The 27,666-nt window shown below is 39.6% G+C and overlaps 1 protein-coding gene across 1 annotated transcript in view; it reads right to left on the reverse strand.

The window, feature by feature from the left end:
- Positions 1-628: 628 nt before the first annotated feature.
- The window catches only part of LOC122650855 (ubiquitin C-terminal hydrolase 12-like), a 42,951-nt gene continuing 15,913 nt past the window's right edge, over positions 629-27,666 (reverse strand). The window contains exons 16-28 of the mRNA XM_043844231.1: positions 23,591-23,668; positions 23,490-23,551; positions 23,292-23,400; positions 23,057-23,125; positions 22,883-22,976; positions 21,698-21,714; positions 19,014-19,069; positions 18,721-18,898; positions 18,518-18,616; positions 4,798-5,283; positions 4,262-4,395; positions 763-821; positions 629-657 (exon numbers count right to left, since the gene is read on the reverse strand). Of these exons, the coding sequence (XP_043700166.1) occupies positions 629-657; positions 763-821; positions 4,262-4,395; positions 4,798-5,283; positions 18,518-18,616; positions 18,721-18,898; positions 19,014-19,069; positions 21,698-21,714; positions 22,883-22,976; positions 23,057-23,125; positions 23,292-23,400; positions 23,490-23,551; positions 23,591-23,668 (1,470 nt within the window). The remainder of the gene's footprint in view (positions 658-762; positions 822-4,261; positions 4,396-4,797; positions 5,284-18,517; positions 18,617-18,720; positions 18,899-19,013; positions 19,070-21,697; positions 21,715-22,882; positions 22,977-23,056; positions 23,126-23,291; positions 23,401-23,489; positions 23,552-23,590; positions 23,669-27,666) is intronic.

Genomic DNA, 27,666 nt, shown 5'->3' on the forward strand with positions numbered 1-27,666 from the left:
TTATTTTCACTATAATTCACCTAAACCCTGAAAAGCACAAGAAAACACCCAATAACTCTGTCCAATGTGGTAAAATATATGTTTTATGCCCTAAGATTTCACACATAAATGTGCTCATCAGTTCTAATAGACCACTGGCTCTTTTGACTTTATTTTTAAAGGGCTTCTTGGTTATTTCGCCTTGAAGACATGATTCACAAGTTAGGTAAGGTTCGACTTCTAGACTTTCTAATGGTCCATCCTTAAGCAACCTATTAATCTTAGCTAAGTTAATATGACCTAAGTTGAGATGCCATAAGTATGTAGTACTCACTGGAGCTCTTTTACATTTCAAATCAGCATTTGAAACCTCATTCGTTTTTACAGGGGATTCTAGAAAATACATACCATTTTACATATATCAAGAAACTATGAATTTATTGTTCAAATGAATTGTCAAAGAAAACATTAAAAGAAAAACTATAACCATCTTTAACTAATTTAGAGATAGAAATGATATTACTCTTAAAAAAAAGAATATGATAACAATTATTTAAAAAATTAGTACTAAAATCAAATTCTAATTAAAATCTACAACAGCATCGCCATGGCTTCAGCTCTTGTGCCCATCCTTAGATGCACTTCATTCCTATCCAATCTTCTTGTCACTTTGAATCCCTGCAACATATTGCAGATATAGGCAATGGATCCAGTATCCTCTAACCAAGATTTAGATCACTCAAAAGACATGTTTGACTCATAAACGAAAAGTGGTAAAATTACCTTCTTTAGGGGTTTCATCTGACTTCTTCTTCAAAGTAGCCAGGTAAGCACGACAGTTCCTTTTTCAATAACCATCCTTAGAACAATATAAGCATTTCCCCTTGGGTTATGTAGTTTTCTACTATATCTTTCCACCCTTGCCCTTAATGATATTACCCTTGTTGGCCTTGTTCTTCTTCCCTTCCCTTTATTCTTGGAATTTGAACATTTAACTTCTGTGGCATTGACCTCATCCTTTTCCTTCATTAGCACTTTCTCCACCTCTTGTAACATATTTCTCACCTCAGTCAAATCAGAATCCAACCTACTCATGTTGAAGTTGCAGAAGAAAGGGCTATATGCTAAGGAGAGAGAGAGAGAAAGAGTTGAAGATCATATTTCTTTTATACTTAAGAGTGAAGGAAGTATCCAAGGATCCAAGTTTCTCGAACAAATTTCTCATCTTCATGACATGATCGATGTCTGGAATTCCTTATTTCATCTTGATATTATGGATAAGACCAACAAGCTCATGGTGCTCATGCATATCAATCTAACTGAAAAGTTCATTGAGCTTATCCATCATACCCTTGACAGAGGTTATGCCTTTCACAGATTCAGTGATCGATGTATCAACCGATCTAAGGATGTATAACATAGCCTTTGAATCACATGAATGAAACTATTCGTAGGCTTCATGCTAATCATAATCATCATCAATGGGTTACTGAGGGGCCACATCATCAAGAACTGCAGACAGACATTCTACAGTCAAGAGTAACATAATACTCCGATGTCAGTCATTATAGTTGGGTCCTATCAATTTGTAGTCATTGATAAGGGTCAAGAGGGTAGAGTTAACAGAGGCCATCATTGTACAAATATATACACATGTACAAGATATAATCAAACGCATGCACAAGGAAACCATCGAATTCCAGCTAGTGAAACATAGACAATGGTTTTTCACAATTCAAGATTCTCTTTTATCTTGAAAAGTGAATTGGAACAAACCAATCCTTGCACACACAACTTACCCTATCGGGGATCATTGCATACATGGTGATTGGGTGGACTGTGTTGTCTGCCTCCAAGGCTTCTAATATCACTAGCCACTTGAATGTCATGTCTGAATCCTATCGGCTGACATATACTCAAGTCATGTGCTTTCTTATCAAATCAGACTGAATCACAGTATGATGAGAGATGATCCGCTATCATAGTGCCTCCTCACTACCTGTGTCCATTTCCTATCCAATGGGAAGTAGTGTAGACCGTTGATAATAAAACCCTGACAACGTCTTATCGACTCTATTGCATGGTCGTACTATCAATTTCTACATCCACTATTGATAAGGGATCATGAATATGATCTACCGGTTAAGATTCATCCATATCACACATGTTTTTTAATAGTTGAGGGTAATTACAAAGCACATGCATAGATCATTATATAAAACATCATACATCATATGAACATTAATTAAATAAATAATCAATTGTGGTTATGGGATGGCTAGGTTAGTGAAAATAATAATGAATTTTTACTCCCACTAAAATAAAAAATTAATTTAATTTTTATAATATGGAAATCATGCATCTTATGCATCATTATGATATACACAACTTGCACCAACTCCATAATTAGCATCTCCATGTGACATCGTATGCTATCTTTTACCTTTTCGTATGTCATCAAGTCTCCATCGATTGAAATTACATTGAAAAATAAATTACAACTTCTGTCTATACACTTTCGTTTCATAAAGAGACCCCCTTAGAGAAACCAACCCACCATTTGGGTTTTCCAAGGGGTGGAGTACACGATTTTATAAAAAAAAGGAGGAAGAGAGAGAGCATAACACATCACATCCACATTCCATTCATCATATGAACAATAACCATTCACATAGATTTAAAATTTTTAAATCCATTCCCATAACCACAACATATATGAAAACATAGGGATCCCCATGAATGACACATCTTATATGTACAAGTACGTACATCTTATGTACACAAAAACATGAATCATTAAACACTTTAATGACCATCTATCCTAGCCCCAAAGAATTTAGATCCCAAAAAATAATTTAACAAATTTTTGGTCTCACAATGGTGGGTGAAGAGATACCCTCCTCCACCCTACATTTTCCTCCCACTATAGGTCTTAGTCATACTAAAACTGTTTCTTGCTTGTTTTATGTTTTTCTACAGGTACTTTACCCATGGGAAGGAGGGAACCAGCCGCGGCACAAAGGCCGCAGCCACTGGCCAATATGCCGCCTGCATATACGCATGGGCAACAACCATCGGGCATGCAGGTAGAGGCCCCACGCTGGCTTTTGCCTCATGCAGCATGGCAGTGCCATTATGGGCCATAATGGTGCTGCCCGAGTGCACATGGCCATGGGCCAGAAAGGGGTTGGGGAGCTTGCTGCCCAAGAGCACATGGCCATGGGCCATAATGGGGTTGGGGAGTTGTACGACAAGGGTGCCATGTGGAAGGGTGCTAGGGGCCTAAGGGCCATGGAGGCAGCAGGCCTTGCAGCCCAAGCCTTGCAATCTGGGTAGCTTACGACCATGGTGCATGCCGACAAAGGTGCATGAAGGCACCCAGGCCGTATGCATCCCTTATAATTTTTTTTAATTGTATGAATCAGAAAGATTCATACAAAGAACATTTTAATCCAAAATAAAAATTTTCTTCCCCATCAACCATTGATGGGAAAACTTGGGGAACTCTATGCGCATTATACCAAATCTGAATACGAACGAAAAAACGTCACTCTGATGCCAATTGTTTGTTTGAAACCAATGACGCAACGGAACGGATCGAAGAACATCGCTTTTGCATTCAAATTCAGATAACAAAAATATACAAGAAATGTTTGGTTACCTTAGAGCTGCAAGTGAAGCTCCTCCTCCAGGTAATATCTCTTTCACACCGAAGCAAGAGATGGATTGGCTTCATCAACACCTTGTCACCACCAATCGTTCACAAAATAAAGTGATGCGCTGTCCACCAAAAGTTTGGGTTTCACAAAACCCCTGCACACACACACTCAGACTCACAAGAGGAGAGGAGGGAAGAAGAAAAGGCTTTGGAGAGAGGAGAAACTCCAAAAATGTGGAATGCTCTCTCCCTCTCCTCTTTTTTAATTTTTTATCCCATTTGGGATCTTGCTTGGCAAAGTACCATTTCCTAAATTGATACTTGCCAATTTTCCCTTCCTCAAGTATGGTTTCCAAAAACCAAAGTGTTGCTAAATTGGTGAAATTCTCCACTTTCTAAATTTCAATAAATAATATATTACAATGAAAATCATGCCCATTATTTACCCAACAAGGACCCCAAACATCAGAATGAACTAGTGAAAATAAACTAGAACTACGAGAGATGGTTCGAGAGGGAAAGGAAGCACGATGATGCTTTCCCAACTCACAACCCTCACACTCTAATCTAACCAAAGACTTAGGAAACAAAAGTTTTAACCTAGATAAAGACAAATGACCTAACCTATAGTGCCATTGAAAGGCAGACACCCCATCAACAGTTGTAGTAGCAGTGGAAGCAGTAGGGGCAGCACTAGAGAGGTAGTACAGTCCATCTTTTTCACGCCCTCCACTAATCGTCTTCCTCGTGTGAAGATCCTGAAAAATAAAATATGAAAGAAAAAAGGTTACTAAACAGTTGAGAGACTTAGTTAACTGACTAACAGACAAGAGGCTAATAGGAAATTTTGGAACATACAACACAGAAGAGAGATTGAGAGAGGAGTTAATGAAAATGGTACCATGAACAGTGACCGGTGTAGGGGTACTATCAGCAAGAATAACAAGTGAAGTGTGAAAATTAGGGGAAAGGGAACTAAAAAAAGAAAACATACCAATCATATGAGTAGAGGCACCTGAATCAATGATCCAGGGTGTAAAAGTAGTAGTAAAGAAAGCCTGTGTACCTACATGGGCTAAAGTAGCAACGGAAGAAGATGCCCCAGTGGATGTAGAGGTGGACGTCTCGAGACTCTGTAAATGGCACATCAACTATTGAACCTCATCATGAAGGTTGGAGGTAGAACCATCACTAGTAGGTGGACCAGACTTAGAGTCACTTGGAGGTATTGTATCAGAACCATCATCAAAATAGGCATGATTGGCCAACTGTTTAGCCCATTCAGGTTTTCCATGCTTGGCCCAGCAAGTGTCAATGGTATGATTGGGCTTACCACAATATGAGCATTGTCTAGGAGGATGATCACCTTGTTGCCCAGCATTACTATGCCCTCCTGAACCACAGCCTCCACCATAAGAACGACCACGACCACAGCCATCACTAAAGGCTGAATTATCCTTAGATAAGGATTTAGATTTGGCAGAATGACCCATGCGTTGTAGCCTGGAGAAATTTTCATTCAGAGTAGGGATAGTCTCCCCAGCTAACAAGTGGCCCTTTAGAGTATGATCCAAACTAGTAAGAAAGAGAGATACATAGAACTCATTCCGTTGAGACCTGAGTTTCTCAACATCAGTACTAATAGGCTGAAATACATTCAACTCCTCAATCATACCCTTAAAGATACTGTTGTATTCCTATAGAGACTTGTCTGATTGCCGAAAAGAGAACATCTTTTCATACGGGTTATACATATGAGTCATATTCTTCTCATGAGAATACATCTCCTTAAGGTCATCCCACACACCCTTGGCTGTGGTGTGAAACATGACGTTGGCAGCTACATCTGGCTCCATACTATTCCATAACTAGATCTGCAAAATTGCATTATTCATGACCCACTCATTGTAGTCCTTAAAATCAGAAGCAGAAGGATCAGAAGTAATGTAGCGAAGCTTATCGTTGGCAAAATATAAACACAAACAGCTTGAGCCCGTAGCAAATAATTATAGATGCCTTTTAATTTAATAGAAGTAATCTGAACATGAACTGTATCGATGGTAGGCTTGCCCTCAACCATAGTAAGAGAAATAGCCAAAAAAAATTAATTAACCAAAGCCACAATCACCAGCAGCAGCAAAAAAAAAAATACCAGACAAGGTAGAGAAAAAAAACCAGAATTTGATGAAGGCCCAAAAAATACAGCAGAGGCAGTCAAGTAATGAATCCAAACCAACAAATAAGTCACCAGTAGGGAGATCCATCAGACATCCAAAGCAAACCGAAAAAAAATAACACCAACCTCACAATATGGATTGGTTAGGGTTTTGAGAGATCAATCTTCAATCATTAGGCACTAGAATTGTAGTAGATAAATAAATAGAACTTCATAAATAAGATAAGAAGTGCTCACTTCATGGTAGAGGCGGCAATAGGTGGTTGGACACCACTGGATATGAAACCGAGAAGAAGACCAGCAGAGAGGGAAAGAAAAAGACCAGGTCTAATTAATCATTCTCTAATACCATATTACAATACCAGAATCTTGCAACTAGACCTAGACAAAGAAAAAAGAAGAAGAAAAATGATAGAGTTAAGGAGGATAGATTTTCTTATTATGAGAACCAACCCTCTTACACCTTATATAGACTCTCAAAAGAACATTAAAGTCTACCAATCACCAAACACCAACCTAACTTTGACAATAAAGACTCCCACCTATCTTTTGTAGGCAAAACTACGGTCCAGGGATAAAACCATGGCTCCCTAGGAAAATCAATTATAAACCAATTAGGGTATTACACGCCCTGGGTTACCCCATGGTGTCCCATGGGTGCCCCATTTTAATTTTAGGGTTTCCCATGGTTGCCCATGGGAACCCTAGTGCATCCCTATTAGGGTTTCTCCTTCCCTGTTGTGTCCCATGCAATTTTTGAACACAATAGGGATAGAGAAAATCATTTCTAATCCATCACATGGCAAGAGGGATCCATCCCATACTCTAATGCACAGCGAAAATAAATCGATTCGAGTTTCTTTCGTATTCCATAAATATTAAACAATTAAAACAGAAGGAATTAATCAAGAACTGCTAACCTGGTGAGCCTCAAGTGTTGCTCCTCCAATAGATAGTAGTTCTTCCTCTAAGAAGCACTCCAAGCAGACAGATCTGAACCTCTAATGGTGCTACCAAGGTTCTCCAAGCCAATCCGAATATATCTCCAACCAGATCTGGGTTTCTAAAACCCTAGCTCTCAAAACTAGAGAGCAAGAAGAAGAATTCACAAGAGAGAGAGAAGGAGAGCCAAAACGTGGGAGGGGGTGGCTGTGAAAAATGTGGAAGCCTTCCTCCCTCCTGCGTTTTGGGTCCTATTTATAGATGGGTTTCCAAAACCCAGATGGGAAGAATCCCTGTGAGAGTCTGACACTCTCTGTCCTGATTTGCTCTATCTATTTATCTCAGATAGGCTTTATTTGTTTATCTCAGATTGGCTTTATCTGTTTATCTCAGAGTCCTTTGCTTGGTGAAGAAGCAGAATCTAATAAGGAAAGTATTAATTAATTACTTTATTTAATATCTATAGATAATTATAATTAGCACCATATCCATTAATTAAATAAAGAACCAATTAAAATAACAAATTCTAAATACCTATATGATAACAATTTATCATATACAACCCCCCCACTAATCAACACCATCATTATGGTTTCTAGGGCATGTACACATGTACTGTCAAACCCCAATCCATATGTCCATATATGAGCGTCTGTGCATCTGATCGGGTCCCGCAAAAACTAGACAAAACACTTTGTTCAAATAATTATAAATAATCTATCACTTTATGTAAAATAGATTTTTGCAAAACCATTTCCAAAACGGCACTGGATCCAGATTCTGATCCGACCATACACAGACAATCTCAATCTTGGTGTTCCCCAATCGGGCAGTGGTGACCATGTTGGATAACTCCTTCACTCACAAAGTGTTCACGCATTCTCAAAACACCGGCTTTGACTCGCTTGAGTCTCAGTCATTGATGAACCAAAGAATGCGGTCACACTTTGCAGCGACAGGGTTCCCTCAGGCATAAGGTGTCAGTGACACATGTCTATCCCTTCCTACATCTGGCAATAATACATGAGGGAATCGACAAAGTAGATTTTTTTCCAATGCACACATCAAACATGTGAGCACTCGCATTCATACCCTGACATCACATGTCTAAGCATACCCAATATGACGACCATATGACAAGGGTGCCCAGCCCAAACCCTAGTCATGACTACCATTTTAAGTAAAACTTACGGACACATAATGCTCAAAAAGTTTATATCGCATGTGACAATAACAAACTAAAATGTATAAATGTTCAATATAAAGGTGAATCAGGTTGAACTGGACCAAACCGGGTTTGATGGACACATACTTGTCCAACAATCTCCCACTTGTACATCAAAGCCAATTCCTCATACATTTTAAACCCATGCCTTCCATGTGTTTCTCAAACACTCCTGGAGATAAACCCTTTGTCATGGCATCAGACACATTTTCAGTTGTGTCTACTTTGGAGATACTCACGTCGCCCTGCTGGATAATCTCTCTGATGAGATGATACTTCCGCTGCACGTGCTTGTTCCTCTGATGAGCCCTAGGCTCCTTAGCTTGTGCAATGGCCCCTTTGTTGTCACATAATAGGGGAATGAGGCCCTTGACAAGGTCAGGGACTACCTCCAAATCTGATAGGAATTTCCTCAGCCAAACACCTTCCTTTGCTGCATCACAAGCTGTAAGGTATTTTGCTTCGGTAGTGGAATCGACTGTAGACTTTTGTTTCGCACTCCTCCACACAATGACACCTCCACCCATTAGATATACCATCCCGAACGTGGATTTTCTGTCATCCTTGTCAATTTGGAAATCTGAGTCTGTGTATCCCAATACTGACAACTGATCAGATCCAAAAACCAAGATATATTCCTTAGTCCTTCTCAGGTACTTAAGGATATTCTTGATAGCACTCCAATGCTCAAGTCCAGGGTTAGATTGGTAATGACTTACCATACCTACTGTATAGTAAATGTCCGACCTCGTATACAACATAGCATACATAAGACTCCCTACTGCTGAGGCATAGGGAATCCTCTTCATCTCTTCAATGTCCATCTGAGACTGAGGAACACTTCCCCTCTTGGAGTTTTCCATGCTAAATCTGGCCAGGACTTTGTCTATATAGGTAGCCTGTGACAAGCCTAACATCCTTTTCTGGCGATCTCTTACGAGTTTGATCCCAAGGATATAGCTAGCTTCACCAAGGACTTTCATCAAAAACGTTGTGGATAACCACTATTTTACTGATGAAAGAAAACCTACATCATTATCAATCAGTAATATGTCATCTACGTATAAAATAAGAAAACATTACTGCCCTCCCACTGATCTTCTTGTAAACACATGGTTCATCCATGTTTTGATCAAAACCAAATGATTTGATTGATTGATCAAACCTGATGTTCCAGCTCCTGGAAGCCTGCTTCAGTCCATAAATAGACCTCTGCAATTTGCACACTTTTCTTTCTTCCTCCAAGGAAGAGAACCCCTCTGGCTGTTCCATGTAGATTTCCTCTTGCAGGAACCCATTTAGAAATGCAGTCTGCACATCCATCTGCCAGATCTCATAATCAAAGTGTGCAGCGATAGCCAATAAAATCCTGATGGATTTTGTCATCGCCACTGGTGAAAAGGTTTTCTCATAGTCTACCCTCTTTCTGGGTATAGCCCTTTGCCACCAATCTTGCTTTAAATCTTTTGACCTTTCCATCTGCGCCCTTCTTCCTCTTGAAAATCCATTTGCATCCAATTGGCTTAACGCCAAGTGATGGATCAACTAGAGTCCAGACCTTGTTGGAATGCATCAAATCAATTTCAGAGCGTATTGCCTCCAGCCACCTAGTGGCATTAACATCCTTTAGAACCTCAAAGTATGTCATCGGATCATCATCTGATTCAACCGATACCATGTGGAACTCTTCCACTGTCTCCTCTTCGGTTAGAAGAGTAAGCCTGGTGGGTGGTCTAATAGTCCTCCCACTGCGTCAAGGTTCTTCAGGTGTTGGTATTTCAGCGGGTATGTCAATTGGTCTCACTTCTGGAAGTGACGTTTCTGAGCTATCTGATAGCTCCTTAATGACTACTGGTTCGGACCTCTGGGTCATCATTTCTTCCTCCAGAAATGTGACATGTTTACTTATAATGACCTTTTGGTCAACCGGGTCATACAAATAATAGCCTATTGTGCCTTTGGGGTAGCCCAAGAAATAGCATCTTGAAGTCCTGGATTCCAACTTGTCTGTCTGTTGCTTTCGCACATGTGTTATGCAACCCCATACCCTAAGGTGTTGAATACTGGGCTTGCGCCCTTTCCACAACTCAAAGGGTGTCTTGGCTACAGACTTGGATGGAACCCTATTCAAGATATAAATCACCATCTCTAAAGCATACCCCTAGAAGGAAAGAGGCATCTCACTATAAGTGAACATCTTCCGGACCATATCCAATAGGGTCCGATTCCATCGTTCGGATACACCATTTTGTTGTGGTGTGCCTGGATTAGTTAGTTAACTAACTATCCCTTGTGATATGAGATATTCTTTAAACTCACCCAATAGATACTCCCCTCCATGATCTGATCGTAAGGACTTGACATGTTTATCGAGCTATCTTTCGACCTCGGCTTGGAATTCTTTGAATTTATCAAAGGCTTCCGATTTCCTACGCATCAGGTATATGTAACCATATTTAGAGTAATCATCGATGAATGTGATAAAGTACTCATACCTATACCTTGCTTATATGTTTATGGGTCCACACACGTCAATGTGTATCAACTCCAATAGATCTGTGGCTCTAGCACCTTTATTGCTAAAGGATTTCTTGGTCATTTTACCTTGAAGGCATGCCTCACAGGTGGGGAATGGTTCCACACTCAGACTCTCTAAGGGCCCATCCCTCACCAATCTACTGATTCAGTCCAAGTTAATGTGACCTAATTTTAGATGCCATAGGTATGTTGAGTTCACTGGAGCTGCTTTCCGTTTCAAATCAACATTTAAAATAACATTCGTTCTAATAGAGCAATCTAGAAAATACAAACCACTTTGCATATAACCGGATGCCACAAAGGAATTATTAAAATGAATAATTAATTTAGTATTAAAGGAAAAACTATACCCGTCCAAAATAAGTTTTGAAACTGAAATAATCTTTCTTTTAAAAGAGGGTACATAATAGCAATCCTTTAAAACTAAACAAGCAGAACTAAAATTCAAAATAAAAGTTCCCACAGCCATTGTCATGGTCTCAACTCCAGTGCCCATCCGAAGACACACCTCATTTCTTTCTAGGTTCCTTGTCTCCTTGAACCCCTGCAAATCATTACAAATGTGAACAGTGGAACCATTATCCACCAACCAAGAATTGGTCTGTTCAAAAGACAAATTAGACTCATAAGGAACATGAACATCACATGTACCTTCTTTAGCAGTTTCTGTTTCATCCGGCTTCTTATCTTTCAAAGTTGCCAGGTAAGCACGACAGTTCCTTTTCCAATGACCCTCCTTCTTGCAATAGAAGCACTTGCCTTTGTCTTTGCCTTTATTGCCAGACTTCCCACCCTTGGGTTTCAGGGTCTTACCCTTGTTTCCTTTTTTCTTCTTCTTCCCATTTGAAGAAGGCTTCACATCAGTTGCATTGACCTCAGCCTTATCTTTTTTAAGGACGCTTCCGCCTCTACTAATACACTAGCAAGCTTGGTGAGCTCCATCTCTTTGTCAGACATCTTGTAGGACATCTTAAAGGTTGCATAGGTGAGGGTGAGTGATGCTAAGATCACATCGATCTTGTATCGCAGGCTGAAATCAGTCCCCATGGATTCCAATTTTTCAAACAGATTGATCATTTTCATTACATGATCCATCACTGGAGTCCCTTGGGACATCTTGCTATTGTGGATTTGACTCACCACATCAGAATGGGCGTGTGTCAACTGCCTGTTGAGCAATTCAGTAAGTTTATCCATCTTACCCCCAGCAGTGCGTTTATCCTTGACCGAGTCCAGAACTGATTTTTCTAACGATCTTAGGATACAAAGTGATGCCTTGGAATCCTTCATGAGGAAATCCTGCATCTCTTCATTTGTCTCAAAATCATTTGGGTCGGGTTGAGGAGGAACTTGTTCATCTAGAACTATGTACAGTCCTTTAGCAGTCAGGAACAACTTAATGCTCCGGTACCAATCGACATAGTTCGTACCATTAAGTTTGTATTCGCTAATGAGTGTTAACAGGTTGGAATTAACGGCAGCCATTGTAAAGTAATCTACACATGTACAAGTAAAAATCACATACTAATTAACAACCATTGAAATTAATAAATTGATCACACACACATCAATGATCTTTCATGATTTGGGTCTCTCTCATGACCCAAAAGATGAATTGGATACCTACAACCCTTGCATGCATAACTTATCCTGTCGGGAGTCATTATACACACCGTGGTAGTGTGGACTAAGCTGTCCGTCTCATGGGCATCCAATATTTTCAGCCACCTGGGTGCCATGTCCAGATCCTGTCGGCTGACATACACCCAAGTCATGTACTTACCTATTGCATTAGTTAGAATCATAGAATCATGAAAGATGGCCCACTGTCGCAATGCCTTCTCACTATCCATACCCTAACGTATCTAGATAGAGGTAAATATAGATAAATGAGTGACAGAGGTCCCGACAATGTCCTGTCGGCTTATGCGGTGTCATGTCACACACTTTCTACATTTATCTTCAATTGGAGGCCATGGACATGTCTACCGATTAAGACTAGTCCATATCATACATGTATTATGAATAAAGAGGGAATAATCAACTCTCACATATCATGGATAGATTTAAGCAACATAATTAATCAACATTAATTAAAAGTGATTATGGGATGGTGGCATTTTTTTCAGAAGCAATTAAAGAACCCTCACAATAAAAATAAACTAATAACTTGGGTGCATCAACCATGCCATGGATGCCACACCTCGATCATCTCCTCTACCCGATCACGTCTTCAAAATAGGTGATTTGCATCTCCATAAGCTTTGAGCGCCACTTGTGGATTACCATCAACATGCCCTGGGAGTCCTAGCTCCTCTAAAATTACAATGGAAACCTAGGAAAAATTCTATACACTTTCTTTTCCATAATAATAAAGAAACCCCGCATGGAGAAACCAACCCACCATTTGGGCTGCCCATGGGGTGGAGTATATTTCTTTATAAAAAAGATAGGGGAAGAGAGAGAAAGAGAGAGAAGCATCACATCCACCCATAACCCCATGTATCACATACATAAATAATCCATCCATTTTATTAGAATGTTATTCACATCATAATATAATTTCATGCATGGGAATTAAAACAAGTAAACCAAGAACATGGATTTCTTCAATCATTGAACCACCACATCACATGTGATAACATGTATCCATGCCCATAAAATTAAAATCATAATTTTAATTACAAGTGGGTGGAGGGAAGGATCCCTTCACCCATCTTCTTCCTCCAAAAACAAAAACAAATTAAAAAATTTCTTTTGAAAAATATCCTTTTTTTTTTAATTAAACTGGAGGGGAATCAAGGCAGGGTGCACGCAACCTGCTAAGGCAGGCCACGTGCATCCATGTGCGCAGCCTGCAGGCCACACACACCCACGAGCAGCAACCTTGGCCACCACCCGAGGACCTGCAGCCCGCAGGTAGCACCCAACGCACAAGCCGCACAAGCCGCACAAGCCTCACGCGCGCAGCCTGTGTGCTGGCTGCTGCCAAGGCTTCACATGGGCAGCGCACCTATCATCATGGGTAGAAAATAAAGATGGGGAAAGGGGCATGCGCAGAGGCTTGGCAGCGTGCGCTCCCCCCCACCCCAACATACAATCATGGTTTAAAATTTTTAAATTAATAAAAAATGATAACCACTTTCTAATTTGATACATGCTTCAATAATTGAAATAAATAAATCAATAATCAAATCCATCATCACATGGATAGGTTGTTATACTAACAGCCTTGTAACTACCCATGTGCATATGGAAAGGTTGTTACAACAACCATAATTTTAACCACCCATGTGCCAACTTGCATCCCACTCATGATAATCATATTAACAATTTAATTATTCAATATTCATGGGTGGGAAAGGTGGCTCTAATACCACACTGTAGACAAAACTACGGTCCAGGGATAAAACCATGGCTCCCTAGAAAAACCAATTATAAATCAATTAGGGTATTGCACGCCCTGGGTTACCCCATGGTGTCCCATGGGTGCCCCATTTTAATTTTAAGGTTGCCCATGGGAACCCTAGTGCATCCCTCCCTGTTAGGGTTTCTCCTTCCCTGTTGTGTCCCATGCAATTTTTGAACACAATAGGGATAGAGAAAATCATCTCTAATCCATCACATGGCAAGAGAGATCCATACCATACTCGAATGCGTAGCGGAAATAAATCGATTCAAGTTTCTTTCGCATACCATAAATATTAAACAATTAAAACAGAAGGAATTAATCAAGAACTGCTAACTTGGTGAGCCTCAAGTGTTGCTCCTCCAATAGACAGTGGTTCTTCCTCCAAGAAGCACTCCAAGCAGACAGATCTGAACCTCCAATGGTGCTACCAAGGTTCTCTAAGCCAATCCGAATATATCTCCAACCAGATCTGGGTTTCTAAAACCCTAACTCTCAAAACTAGAGAGCAAGAAGAAGAAATCACAAGAGAGAGAGAAGGAGAGCCAAAACGTGGGAGGGGGTGGCTGTGAAAAACGTGGAAGCCTGCCTCCCTCCTACCTTTTGGGTCCTATTTATAGATGGGTTTCCAAAACCTTGATGGGAAGAATCCCTGTGAGAGTCTGACACTCTCTCTCCTAATTTGCTCTATCTGTTTATCTCAGATAGGCTTTATCTGTTTATCTCAGAGTCCTTTGCTTGGTGAAGAAGCAGAATCTAATAGGGAAAATATTAATTAATTACTTTATTTAATATCTATGGATAATTACAATTAGCACCATATCCATTAATTAAATAAAGAACCAATTAAAATAGTAAATTCTAAATAACTCCCTATATGATAACAATTTATCATATACAACCCCCCCACTAATCAACACCATCATTATGAAATCTAGGGCTTGTACACATGTACTGCCAAACCCCAATCCATAGTACATGTCCATATACGAGTGTCTGTGCATCTGATCGGATCCTGCAAAACTCGACAAAACACTTTGTTCAAAATAATCATAAATAATCTATCATTTTATGTAAAATAGATTTTTGCAAAACCATTTTCAAAACGGCACTGGATCCAAATTCTAATCCGACCATACACAGACAGTCTCAATCTTGGTGTTCCCCAATCAGGCAGTGGTTACCATATTGGATAACTCCTTCACTCACAAAGTGTTCACGTATTTCCAGAACATCGGCTTTGACTCGCTTGAGTCTCAGTCACTGATGAACTAAAGAATGCGGTCATACTTTGCAGCGACAGGGTTCCCTCAGGCATAGGGTGTCGGTGACACATGTCTATCCCTTCCTACATCTGGCAGTAATACATGAGGGAATCGACAAAGTAGATTCTTCGCCAATGCACACATCAAACATGAGCACTTGCATTCGTACCCTGACATCACATGTCTAGGCATACCCAATGCGACGACCATATGATAAGGGTGCTCCGCCCAAACCCTAGTCGTGACTACCATTTTAAGTAAAACTTACGGACACATAATGCTCAAAAAGTTTATATCGCATGTGACAATATCAAACTAAAAAGTATAAATGTTCAATACAAAGGTAAACCGGGTTGAACTGGACCGAACCAGGTTTGATGGACACATACTTGTCCAACATCTTTGACAACGGAACTCCACTTAACTTTGACAATGAAGGCAGCCTCACTGGCCCCTCCCTGGCTCCCTTCTGGCTCCCTTTGACATTCTAGTGTATGTAGTTACATTACACACTTCAACAAGAGTAAAACAGAATATGAAAGAAGTAATAAGGGCAGAAGACAATTCTACCCCTAACACGATATTTCAACAAAGAAGACAAGAATTGATCTAGGTGAGAGTCTAAGCACCAAATCTGCCCTTCAAGTTGAGGTTACACAACTCAAATTTGATCTTGTGATATTACTGGTGCTCCCGGATTTGGGATGGTATTGGGAGGAAGAACTTTAGGGATATGGTTGTTATCTCCCTGGATGTATGCATTGTTTTGGCTGGTAGGGTCATGGTTTCTCTCTGTTTGACGGGAGGTTGCACGTTGATCCCTATTTCATACCATGTTTTTTCTTGTTCACTCAATTTTCTAAAAAAGATTAAGAAAGGTGGTTGTGGGGACAAAGGCCTCACGTTGGGCGCCAAACTGTTGCGAGTGAAAACTGCGAAGTGATGTTGGTTGTCCAACGAATGGACCTGGAAGTACAAGAATAAACACAAGAGGGTGACAGGACTTGATTCCGATCGAATCCTCTAATGTTAAGTCAGTTCTCAAGGCAACCAGTCAAAGGTGAAAGATTATAATTGAGTGATTCAAAGAAAAGAAAACTAAATTAAGATTGTGTGAGATTAAGTTTGGTTTGCAATCCCTTTACCTGAGACCACTACTTGATATTTATAGGCGATGGGGAGGATATAGTTGGAGCTACATGATGTGATGGCTATCCATTTGCAATCCAAGAAGGATCAACTTAAGTGGGCAAGCATAGAATGCGATGTGGGCTTATTATTAGGAGATGATCAACCCTTTTCGGTGGATATTGGATCATCTTGGGCAATAGGGTTCAGCCAAACCGACTTCAAACCTTGCCACATTCAAACCGATTTCAGACCTTACCACGTGTCAAACATCCATAAATTGGATTTTTTTTAACGGTATATTACGACGCCATAGGGTTCAGCCAATGCTTTGACAAGGATTGGCCAACTTTTACCAGTTGTAGATTTTTTTTCCACCCCTCTAATGTACGATAGTTCTACAAAATTTTGATTTTTAGTAAAAGGCAAAAAATATTCCACACCATTTGCCCAAATCAAACTTTTGTCGTCTTGATAAAAACAGACGCGGAAGTCGGACCAGAAGTTACAACACCTAACCCCATTGATTCCAGGATATTTCGATGGGCATGAAAATCGATTCACCTATTATTGATTCCAGACAGGTTTGGTTTTCAGAAATCAAGGACAAGAGGTAACCATCACCAGAAAGTTGAAAGTATGCTGACTATGGTCAACAGACTATTGAGTTTGGGAGCCAAGGAGATTTAAATTGCCTATGAAGAGACATAGTTGTCAAAGCACTAGCTGACCCAAGGACTTGGAAAGCCTTCCTAAGCACTGAGGCGATAAGGCAGCGACTACCCTAGGCAACCTGAGCGTGCATGAATGATTTTAAAACATGGAAAGGGTTTCGTTCCCACTTCTCAAATACAAAGGAACATAAACCATGTGATAGGGTTCATGCACACAAATATCCACCCTAATACAAAGGCAAACATTAGTAAATGCAATAATCTTACACAATAATAAATAAAATTAACAAGGTGTTAAATACAATAATCGGATAGGCGGCACCTAGTCGACAACAATTCAAAGAGGGAAAATGTCAGAATCAAAGAGAGAATAGTGGGCAGAGGGCGAATCCAATGAGAAAGATCGAAAGACAGCGAAAAGGACGAAAATTAGGGGTTTGTTCAACTCCAAGTGGTTCCCAAGCGGGCCGGTACGAGTAATTATCTCTGAATCATAAGCCCTTTTATAAGTATTGTCCGTGTGCTCTATAGTCCAAGATGTTGCTCCCTATTTCCATAGGTATCTATTATCTGAAGGGATAAAAAAAACATATCAGCTCACAACGAAAAGGACGAAAGTCTTGCAAGGACGTTATTCAAAACTTATTAACCAGACAAGAATGAACTTCAATAGACAAATTATGATCTGGTCTCAAAAGTTCTCTATGAAATTTAGACACTGGATGCTGAACGAAAAAGATCTGCAGCAATCCCATTCACATATTAACCAAATTTATCATTGTTGAGCAGGGACATTGACATTCAAGAACTCAACATATTACTGGGGTTTGGTCACGTCAACTGTAGACAAAATCCCAAACCAGAAAAATCCATGTAGAGAGTAGAGACTAGTACAAACAAAATCACACAAAAAAGGTTATGGAACCAACATAAGGGAATATGAAGCTAGATCTAATAGACAGAAGAAGGTTTGATTGACAAGGGCAAGAATCCACCAAAACCGGTAAGTAAATTCTATCTTCTACTAAGGAATCTGTCCTAGCTTTAACTTGGACTCCAGAGAGTACACTACTGAATGCTAACAGCAATGATTCAGAAAAACTGAATTGATATTCCTTCAAATCGTTAGGGAGGCCTATAAGCTTTTATATATATATTTTTTTTAAATAATGTGAGCCAACCAAAGTAGGATAGCATCACAACTGATTGTAGACAATCTTTATCCAAAAGAAACATGCTGACTGAGGAATTCTCTAAACCAATAAATAAAAAAAGAGCTGATGTTCTCTGTGCCGCAGCGCAGTCTGCGCCCAGACACATGGGCTTGCCATTCAGGGGGGCAGGGTGGTCAGTTCGCCCACCCCCATGTGTCTGGGTGCAGCCTGCGCCTCCGGCACAGAAAACATTCTCCCATAAAAAAAAGAACAACATTTATCCCACTCAGAGTGGACCTAACAGTACATAAAAAGGATAGCACACAAACCCCACTAACCAAGCAGAAGACCATTGAGATCTGCACTCACCTCATCCTTCAAGGGCGAATGAAGAGCAACTGCCCGAGTATGCAAACCTATCAATTTTGGCAGAGTATCCAATACTTCATAATACAAGATATTTGAAATCTGTCGAAAAATAATTCCAATAGAGAATTGAGCCATTCAAAGGTAACAGAAAAATGAAGGACATGAAAACCTTAAAAAAATCAGGTTCCAGGTTGATGGCCTACCTGTTCACCGCAGAACAGCATCTCTGCTAAACACTCCACGGCCGAGTACACAATCGGTTGGGGATAGGGCCTATGATTTAAACAATTATGGGATGTGAGCCTAATTTTGGATGGATCAACCGAACAAAGTTTGACTGCAACTTTTTTGACAATATTATCGTATGTGCAAAAACTTGCCCTAGCAATTTCACAAGGAGAAAGGCGAATTAATGAGAGAAAATTCTATACTGAAAAAAGTTCACTAACAGTTAAAAATAACAATAGATCCAAAAGAAATATTCACTTATACATACAGCACCAGCAAAAAACAATCCTCCTCTGGTTTCTTTAGACGTCGGAAATAAACCTTCTTTAAATCATCAAATTATGCAAAGTCAAGACTTTAGTTATTCAGAATGAAGTAATAAAAGATAAGTAATATGTAATTAGATAGGGGAAAAAAAGCAGTTATATTTGAAAGCAACAAGCTTCATGACATCAGTGACATAAATTGTTCCTGACATTAAGCTAACAAGAAGCCCAGACCAAAATAACCTATCAAGCAAAACTGATAAAACAATTTGAAGTAGGCCAGGATTGCCACCTATAATATTCCTGGGGATTTCAAAGTCCTTTGCACTTAAATAAATATTTGAAGATTTTGATATTTTCGAAAGACCAGCGTACTTTCAGGCCAATTTTTTTTTCTTCCAATGAATAACATATTTTACAGAAATGAAAGAGGAAAGCTGCACAACAATAAAGTAGAACAAGAAGAAAAAGCACTATAGATACTCATCCTCAAGAAGCGATTACAGCAATGAGAACTCTCCAAAACACCATACAATTTTCCTGTGTTGGCTTACATATTCGCCAAAAGACAACATTCCACCAATATTAGAGAGAGAGAAACTTTCAAATGAGAAGCATACATCTTCAAGGACCACCTCACATGCAGTTCAGCCATTAATGAGTAGGGCGAACCCCCATCAGGGGTCAAGAATAGTATCCACACAGAAGTCTATATACCATCATTGCCACCTCCAGCTCTGCAGTGATAGTAAAATATTCCCATATTGCTTCCTAAAGACCATCCTATTCCTGTCAGCCCAGTGTTGCTGAAGATCCGCCATCAAAGTGATGCAGCTAAGATTGTCGAATTGGATCAACTGGGCCTCAGAAGATTTTATTTTGGTCCATGGTTGGGTTCTATAGACCTTAGGCTTTTTATTTTTGGATTTATTGATGTAATGGGCTAATTTATAGGCCCATAAAGTCGGGCTAATGTTAGCACACGGGCTTAGTAGATAAATTGAGTGTTTGAGTTAGATTAGGATACTTAATAGCTAGATAGAATTCTGTTTTGAGTTAGAGACTTTTAAAGTGACTAGGAGTCCTTTTATGAGTCAGATTAGAAATTTTGGAAGGTCTATATATAGATATATGTAATACATCCCCCATCAAATTAGAGCCGATTTGAGAAAAGAATTGGAGTTTTTTTTAGAGTTTTGGTGTAGTTGAGCAGTGCATACGAGATTGGTATCCCAAACCTGATTTTCTCTCTTTTCTTCTATTCTCTTCTTCTCTCTTCTTCCTCCCAAGAAAATCAATCTCATCTATCTTCCTTCTCCTTCCATCAATCTGATTTCTTACCTTAACAACGCAGTTGCTTCCCTTGTCCCAAATCTGATCATAGATTTGATTATTGGGACTGCTTGCATATGAAATCCTTAATCCGGACTTTGGGATTGCATCAAGTGGTATCCATAGCTCTAAAACTCGTTGAGATCTCGAAAAACTCGAGAATCTCGACTTGGAGCGTTTCGCAAAGGAATTTCAAGTTGGATTGTCTGATATCAAATCGGATTCTTAGGATCTTCAATGGGATTTTCGATTGGTCTTATCCATAAAAGGGATTTTTGGGATCTTCAATTGGATTTTCGATTGGATTTTTGGGACCAGCGTGCTGGAAGCTTTAAAGGACAAACCAGTGGCGATAGAGAAAGTGGACGACAACAGTAACGATCAAGGTAAAGAGAACGATCAATTCTGAAACCCCATGATCAGATTTTAATTGAAGGGAAGTGGTTTGTTCATGGCCATCAAGAGAATGGTTGATCGTGAGATGCACTAGATCATCACACCATCAAAGACGATGTTTGTGGATGTTGATCGAGTGGTGCTGATTCTCTTGTTTTACAAAACTCGAGGTCGAGTTTTTCTCAACACTGGGAGAATTGATGCAGCTAAGATTGTCCAATTGGATCAATTGAGCCTTAAAAGACATTATTTTGGCCCATGGTTGGGTTCTATAGACCTTACGATTCTTATTTTTGGGTTTATTGATGTAATGTGCCTAATTTATAAGCCCATAAAGTGGGGATAATGTTAGTACACGGGATTAGTAGTTAAATTGTGTGTTTGAGTTAGATTAGAATACTTAATAGCTATATAGTATTCTCTTTTGAGTTTATTTACTTTATTGAGTCTTTTAGAGTGACTAGAAGTCCTTTTACGAGTCAAACTAGGAATTTTAGGTCTATATATATGTAATACATATTCAATTAGAGATCATTTCAGTAAAAAGAGTTTTTTTTAGAGTTTTGGTGTTGTTGAGCAATGCATACGGGATTAGTATCCCAAACCTTATTTTTTCTCTTTTCTTCTGTTCTCTTCTTCTCTCTTCTTCCTCCCAAGACGATTGATCTCATCTCTTCTGCTCCTTCCATCAATCTAATTTCTTCCCTTTACAATACAGTTGCTTCCTTATCACAAATCTGATCATAGATTTGATTAGCGGGCCTTCTTGCATCTGAGATCCTTAATTTAGATTTTCAGATCGCATCACAAAGTTTAGGTTAAAAGCACTGGGAGGGAGAGAAATCCAACATCTGGATCAGAGCAAGATGTCATAGCCTTAGACCTCTCCAAGCAACCACGCCGGCACTTAGTACTCACACTAGCAGTAAGTCAGCTTTTCACCACGCTAGCAAGGGACTTGGGAAGACCCAACATCTGGATCAGAGCAAGATGTCATAGCATTAGACCTCTATAAGCAACCGCGCCGGCACTTAACACTCACACTAGCACTAAGTCAGCTTTTCATGTGTCCTCCATCCAATGGTGGAGAACATTCTAGCTATAGAGACTAGATCTTTCCCACCTCCTTTGTGGAGGATTCTAGCAACTTATAGAACTCTAGAAGTCTCCACCTTTCTTAGCTATTTAAAATCTTCTAGATAGCTTCTCTAGTACCTTCTTTGCTTGTAGAGGTTCTACAGGTTTCCCTAGCAATACCTAAAGATTCTAGACTCCCTACCTTCTTAGCAATAGCTTGGCCTGTGGGCCTTTGTTGGTTGGACAAAGAGCACCCATAGAGGTTGAAACAAATACTTATTTGCACAAGAAGCAATTGATGGGAATCCCATGAAAGTCTTCCAGGAAACACAAAATCTGGATGTTCTCATCACATTAATGAAGTACATCCCAACAGGATCTGTTCCATCCTCTAAACATCCTTTTGTTCCTTCCTTTCTAAATAATCCAAATGCCAACTAGAAACAAAGACCCAAAGCAGCTTTCCTCCCATCCTAGAGAGAACCAATAGCAAAATCCCATGTTTTACTGCAAAGAATTCTGTCACACCCTAGATTCTTTAGTTGATGCCATACTCATAGACACGACACAAAAGCGTAAGAGGTGATGCACGCATCAAAAACTCAAATTCCACAAGTTATTTTTCAACAAGATGATGTTATCTTGGCTACATTATGATGCTTTCGAAGAACAACCCAGTAGTTCAAATTTGGAAACTACAGGATGTCATAATCATATAAAACCTGATTGTGGATAACACTGAACAGCTTTTACTGTTTAACCTCAAACTGTAGAACGGTAATTTATGACATAATATACCACTGAATTAGCTATTACTGTTTAACCTAAACTCACTGTAGGATACCATTTATGATATAATCTACAATAAGAGTTCACCAATGCTTTCTTCCTCTGACAACAATAACTGCCGATCCTACAATTAACCCAACTAATATTACCAGTAGTACATGATTTGCTGTCAAATGTTGTTTTTAACAAATATAACAAGTGAATGCTTTTAACTAGTCAATATAGACTAACACTTGTTCAGATTGCAAAAAAAGGCATACCCAGAGTCTATCTGCACATTTCAAAAATGATGGAACATCAGGATATTGGTATTGTTTAGAACTCTTAAGTGCAGAAGACTTCTGAAAACAAATAATGTCCCCATCTATAATCTGTAAACAAAGGAAACAAATTATATTAATCAGAACAAAAAATGCAAGCAACAAAAAATAAACAATACAATAGTAAATACCTGTTTAGATTGAAAAGTGAGTTCCTTGTTAATGTGCTCACACTTGACACGAGGCTTGAACTCAACTTCCTAGTCAGCACAAAAGCATGGGCATGAAAATTATATAAATAAAAAATTCCTGGTGTATGGTATAACCAAAAAAGAATTATTTTCCACAACAGACATTAGATGGAATTATTTTCCTTCCTGGTGGGACAGGGAAGAGAGAAAATGCAATAAAGGACAAGAGATGAACCTCATAAAGTTCAATTTCCTCCTTCGCACCAAAGCCAGCCATATCATTTAGTTCTGTTAGAATATCCACAGGCCTATCACTACCATAAACAAAAAGCGATCCAACATACCTGAAAAAATTAAAATCAATCACATTATTTGATCTACCCAAAAAAATGTCTTGAGAAGAAACAGTTGGAGGGCAAGAAACAATAAGCACCGGAGCTCTTCTTTCTCTGGGTCATATAGCTTAAAGAAAAGGAGAATAGCGTCTAAAATATACTATTCAAGAAAGTTTGACAATATATGAAAAAAAGTTACCTGATTTGGCACCACTTCCAAGAATAATTTAAGTTCTGCATTATGCTCTTTACTTGATAACTCCCTTAACCGTCCAACCTACAAGGAAGGTTGCAAAAATTATACCATGCGTGTCTTCCATGTTCTAGGGAGCAATAACATTAGAGAACCAAACACCTAATATATGCTTGGTAATGTTTTGGAGGGATCAAGGAAACAGCCTCTCCATGATGTGGGGGTAAAGCAGCGTACATGTACCCTTCCCAGACCCTACAGCAATGGGAGCCTCATGCACTGGGTACACCATTCAATGTTTTTCAGGAATATCACTGATCCTTTTTTTCTTTTGTTTGGGGAGGGGGGAACTAGAAAGAAATATTACATTGGGCGTTTGGTCTAGTGGGATGATTATTACATTGGGTACAAGAGATCATAAGTTCGATTCTCACAATGCCCCGCTTGCCTTTACTTGATTGCAATTTAATTTAGGTTGTGCTTGGCGCGCGTTGGTCAAGTGCTCACTTTCTGAATGCTTGGTCACGAGTTCAAGTCCTGGAAACAGCCTCTCTGGAAAAGGGGGTTAAGGCTGCATACATTTGACACTTCCCCAGACCCTGCTAAACACGGGAGCCTTGTGCACTGGCTACGACGAACATCCTCTTTTTTCCCACCCCATCATTGATTCTTGCTCTTGTATTTAATTATCAAGTCCCCCACGATGCAATCCCGAGGATAAAATACCCTGTTGGGTTTGCTATGGGACCATCAAATACCAAATACCCAAATTATAAGGAAATAGTGGCAAATCTGTAATTTACCAAGTTCTCAAAGGGGAGTGGCAAATTTATAATAAACCAGAATTTGAAACGCTACTGGGTGATATAAGAGGATAAGAGAGATATTGAGCAAAGGAATAAAATAAAATAAAGAGAAGAATCGTGGGAAATGGGTCTTTGAATCATATGTTAGAACTCTTCAATGAGATTCAATCGAACCAGGCTTTTGGGCAGAGGCTGCCAACTCTTAACCCAACTACAATCAGTATCCTAAGGGCCAATAAGAAATATTGGAGGTGGAACTTGGCGGAAGTTCAGGAACCAGTCTGGGTTGCAGGTATGTTTCTCACAACAGGAAAGGAATGGGGGGGGGGGGGGGGGTACCAAAGTTTAGGTTGCCCAGGGAAGGGAATCCTTTGCCCAATATCTCAGGTCAGATGGGCAGATATTCAGGGAGATCTAACAGCTTCCTCCCAGTAATGCAAACAATAGGGGGAAAATAGAATAACAGAAATAAAAAGAAGAAAATAAAGAAGAGAGGAAAACGAAAGAGAAGGTATCTCGCATGGGGTTGGGAGAGACGGAAAGAAGAGATGAGAGAGAGAGAGAACATGATTGCCAGCAGGCCACGCCACACCACAGTAATTAAAAACCAATTCATTCTTAATCAACTGCAGATAATGCTCCATTGCATTACATACACATATACATACATACATAATACATAAACAGATATACATATATATATATATATATATATATATATAGAGAGAGAGAGAGAGAGAGAGAGACACATAAAATTAAGCAGCTCTTAACTAGGAAACAAAGAAAAATCAAATTGAGAAACCAAATATCCTACGTAGCTAAATTTCCAAAAATAAGAAGATTACATATCATTCTAAAAAAGAAAATAAATATCTAATTATCCCACAAGACCCAAATTCCAATTCAGGACCTGTTCTCAGTCTGGGCTTTCAAACAGGTTCGACCCAGGTCCAAGGAAGTGCTCCTACATCCCCCCAACATTGAGAGAGAGGACAAATATCCAAGAAAACTTTTCATTGTCTAAGAACAATGTGTTCAAAACATAAGTGCAGCAAGCAAGCAAGGAGATATGGTTCCCAAAACAACAAGCGACCTTTAACAACATTTAAGTAAATTACTTTTTCCTTAATGACGTCACAAAGGGCATGTTGATTGTGGATTTCATATTGCATACTTGAGAAGGCAAAACATTTTGACCAAGTAAAAAAGAATAGTCAGCTGAAGAGAATGGTTCCCTTCATCAAACCAAACATGGGATCAGAATAATTACAACCCAGCTTGAAAGTTGGAGTGGGGTGTGATGCAGAATTATCACCAAACTGGGCTTCTTTTATTAGGAATAAGTCTAGGGTTGGGATATATATATATATATATGTTGGGCCTTTCATCCCAAGGGTTTTCTATGTAATAGGCCACTTTAATGGGCCTAGAATAGGGGTATATAGGTTGCATATGGGATTGGCCCAATACTTAGTCTTATTTTTATGTTTTTAATTGAACCAGTTCAAAAATTGGTTGCATCTAATTGGTTCAATTTAAGTTATTTAGTTTATCTGTCTTTTAACTTAAGTTAGTAGGGTCAAATAGGCCTTTTTACTGTTTTAAGTTATTAGTTTTAGTTTTAATTCCTTCCCTTCCACGATTTATCAAGGACGAGGTTAAATTGTACTAGATTTTGGCTATTAGCCTATTTTATAAATATTCAAATCGTGGGACGCTCCCCCAAAGTTCTTGAGTTTAAAAAAAAATCGTGCTTGGCTGCCATTGCTGTTGCTTCATTGCTCCCTTGTGAGTGTGTGCATCCTTATGGATCTCAAGGTGGAGAGGGACTGGTGGAATCCAGTTGACTCCTTATGCCGTGACGGCTGGGAGGATCTTCTTCAGCTGGAAGGTTGGTTTATCCTTCTACCACATAGCTGCTGCCTCCATTGAAGAACTCCTTCAACAAGTAAGTTACTTATTTAATTACAGTCATTCCCCTCTTGTCCTAGCCTCTACAGTCCATCCCCATCATTCCCCTTTTAGTTTATTGGATCCTTTAAACCCTAACCAGCAACTTCCCTCCAATCGATCCCTTTATTTTTAGTTTGAATCCCATAAACCCTAACTCATTAAGAACCTGTCCAGCATCAGTCCCTCATCAGAATCCTCCCAATTTTTTACCACAGCTTCTCCTTAATACCCCCTGCACTCGACCTAGCCTGCTGCCCCAATCCAATCAGTTAAACCCTCCCCTTCACTCCCCATTAAAACCCGAAATTCCGTAAGTAGTCTAAATTCTGTCCAGACCTATATCTAACCATCAAAAAACTCCCAAATTCTGGTCGAACCTTTCCCCCACTGCCAGTAAAACTCGACCAGAAACCCAACCCCAAAATCCCAACCTAAACCCTAATTTCAACCCCTTTTCCTAATTTCTAAAATCCGAAACCCTAACCCTAATTTTGCAGAATTTTCAAACCTATCTAAACCTTGGTATTTTTATACCATAATAACCCCTAGACCTGCCTATTAAAACCATATAAGACCCATCCCAAATTCTAAAACCTAACCCTAGTTTTCACCCTAAAACACCCAAATCTGCCCCAATCAGCAGACAGTCTTGGAATCAGTGTTTACCTGGCTCCTAATGGGACTTGGCCTTATCTAGGACTACATTAACTTGGTATCAGAGCCATGGATCAGCATGGTACTCCAGTAGTAAATCCACCAGCAGATCCTATGGCTGCTATGTTGGAATTGTTCCAGAAATTTGCTGCTGAGTAAAGGGCTGCAACTGAAGCCATGCTGGATAGGTTGCAATGATTGGGAGAACAAAGAGTCACCCCTACCAGAAATCATAGGGATAGACTCAGAGATTACAGAGAAGACATAGAAAGGTATAGAGAACACAAGGGACAGCAGATCATTCTAAATCCTCTTAATCTACCCTCCGAGATGCGCAAACGACAAACCATGTGCACCAATCAAAAGGGGACAGATTATGAGACTAAAGTCTTAGCTGAACCACAGAAGGAATTTGAGCAGATCAGCCATGATTCAGGTCTGATCCTAGCCGTGGCTACACAAGAAGTTGCTGCCCAGCCTGAGGTCAAGTTGGCACAGCCCATCAAGGAGTTATTGCATTTTTTTTAATGTAGTGCCAGAAGAGCTGCCAAACAAGTTACCCCCATTGAGGGATATTTAGCATGTAATTGATTCAGAGGTGATTCTACAGGAGAACAATGACCTTCAAGATGTTGTTCTTGAAGAGATGGAGCTTGTGTCTCAAGTATT

The sequence above is a fragment of the Telopea speciosissima genome, chromosome 1, assembly GCF_018873765.1.
Source record: "Telopea speciosissima isolate NSW1024214 ecotype Mountain lineage chromosome 1, Tspe_v1, whole genome shotgun sequence".
Taxonomy (NCBI): Eukaryota; Viridiplantae; Streptophyta; class Magnoliopsida; order Proteales; family Proteaceae; genus Telopea; species Telopea speciosissima.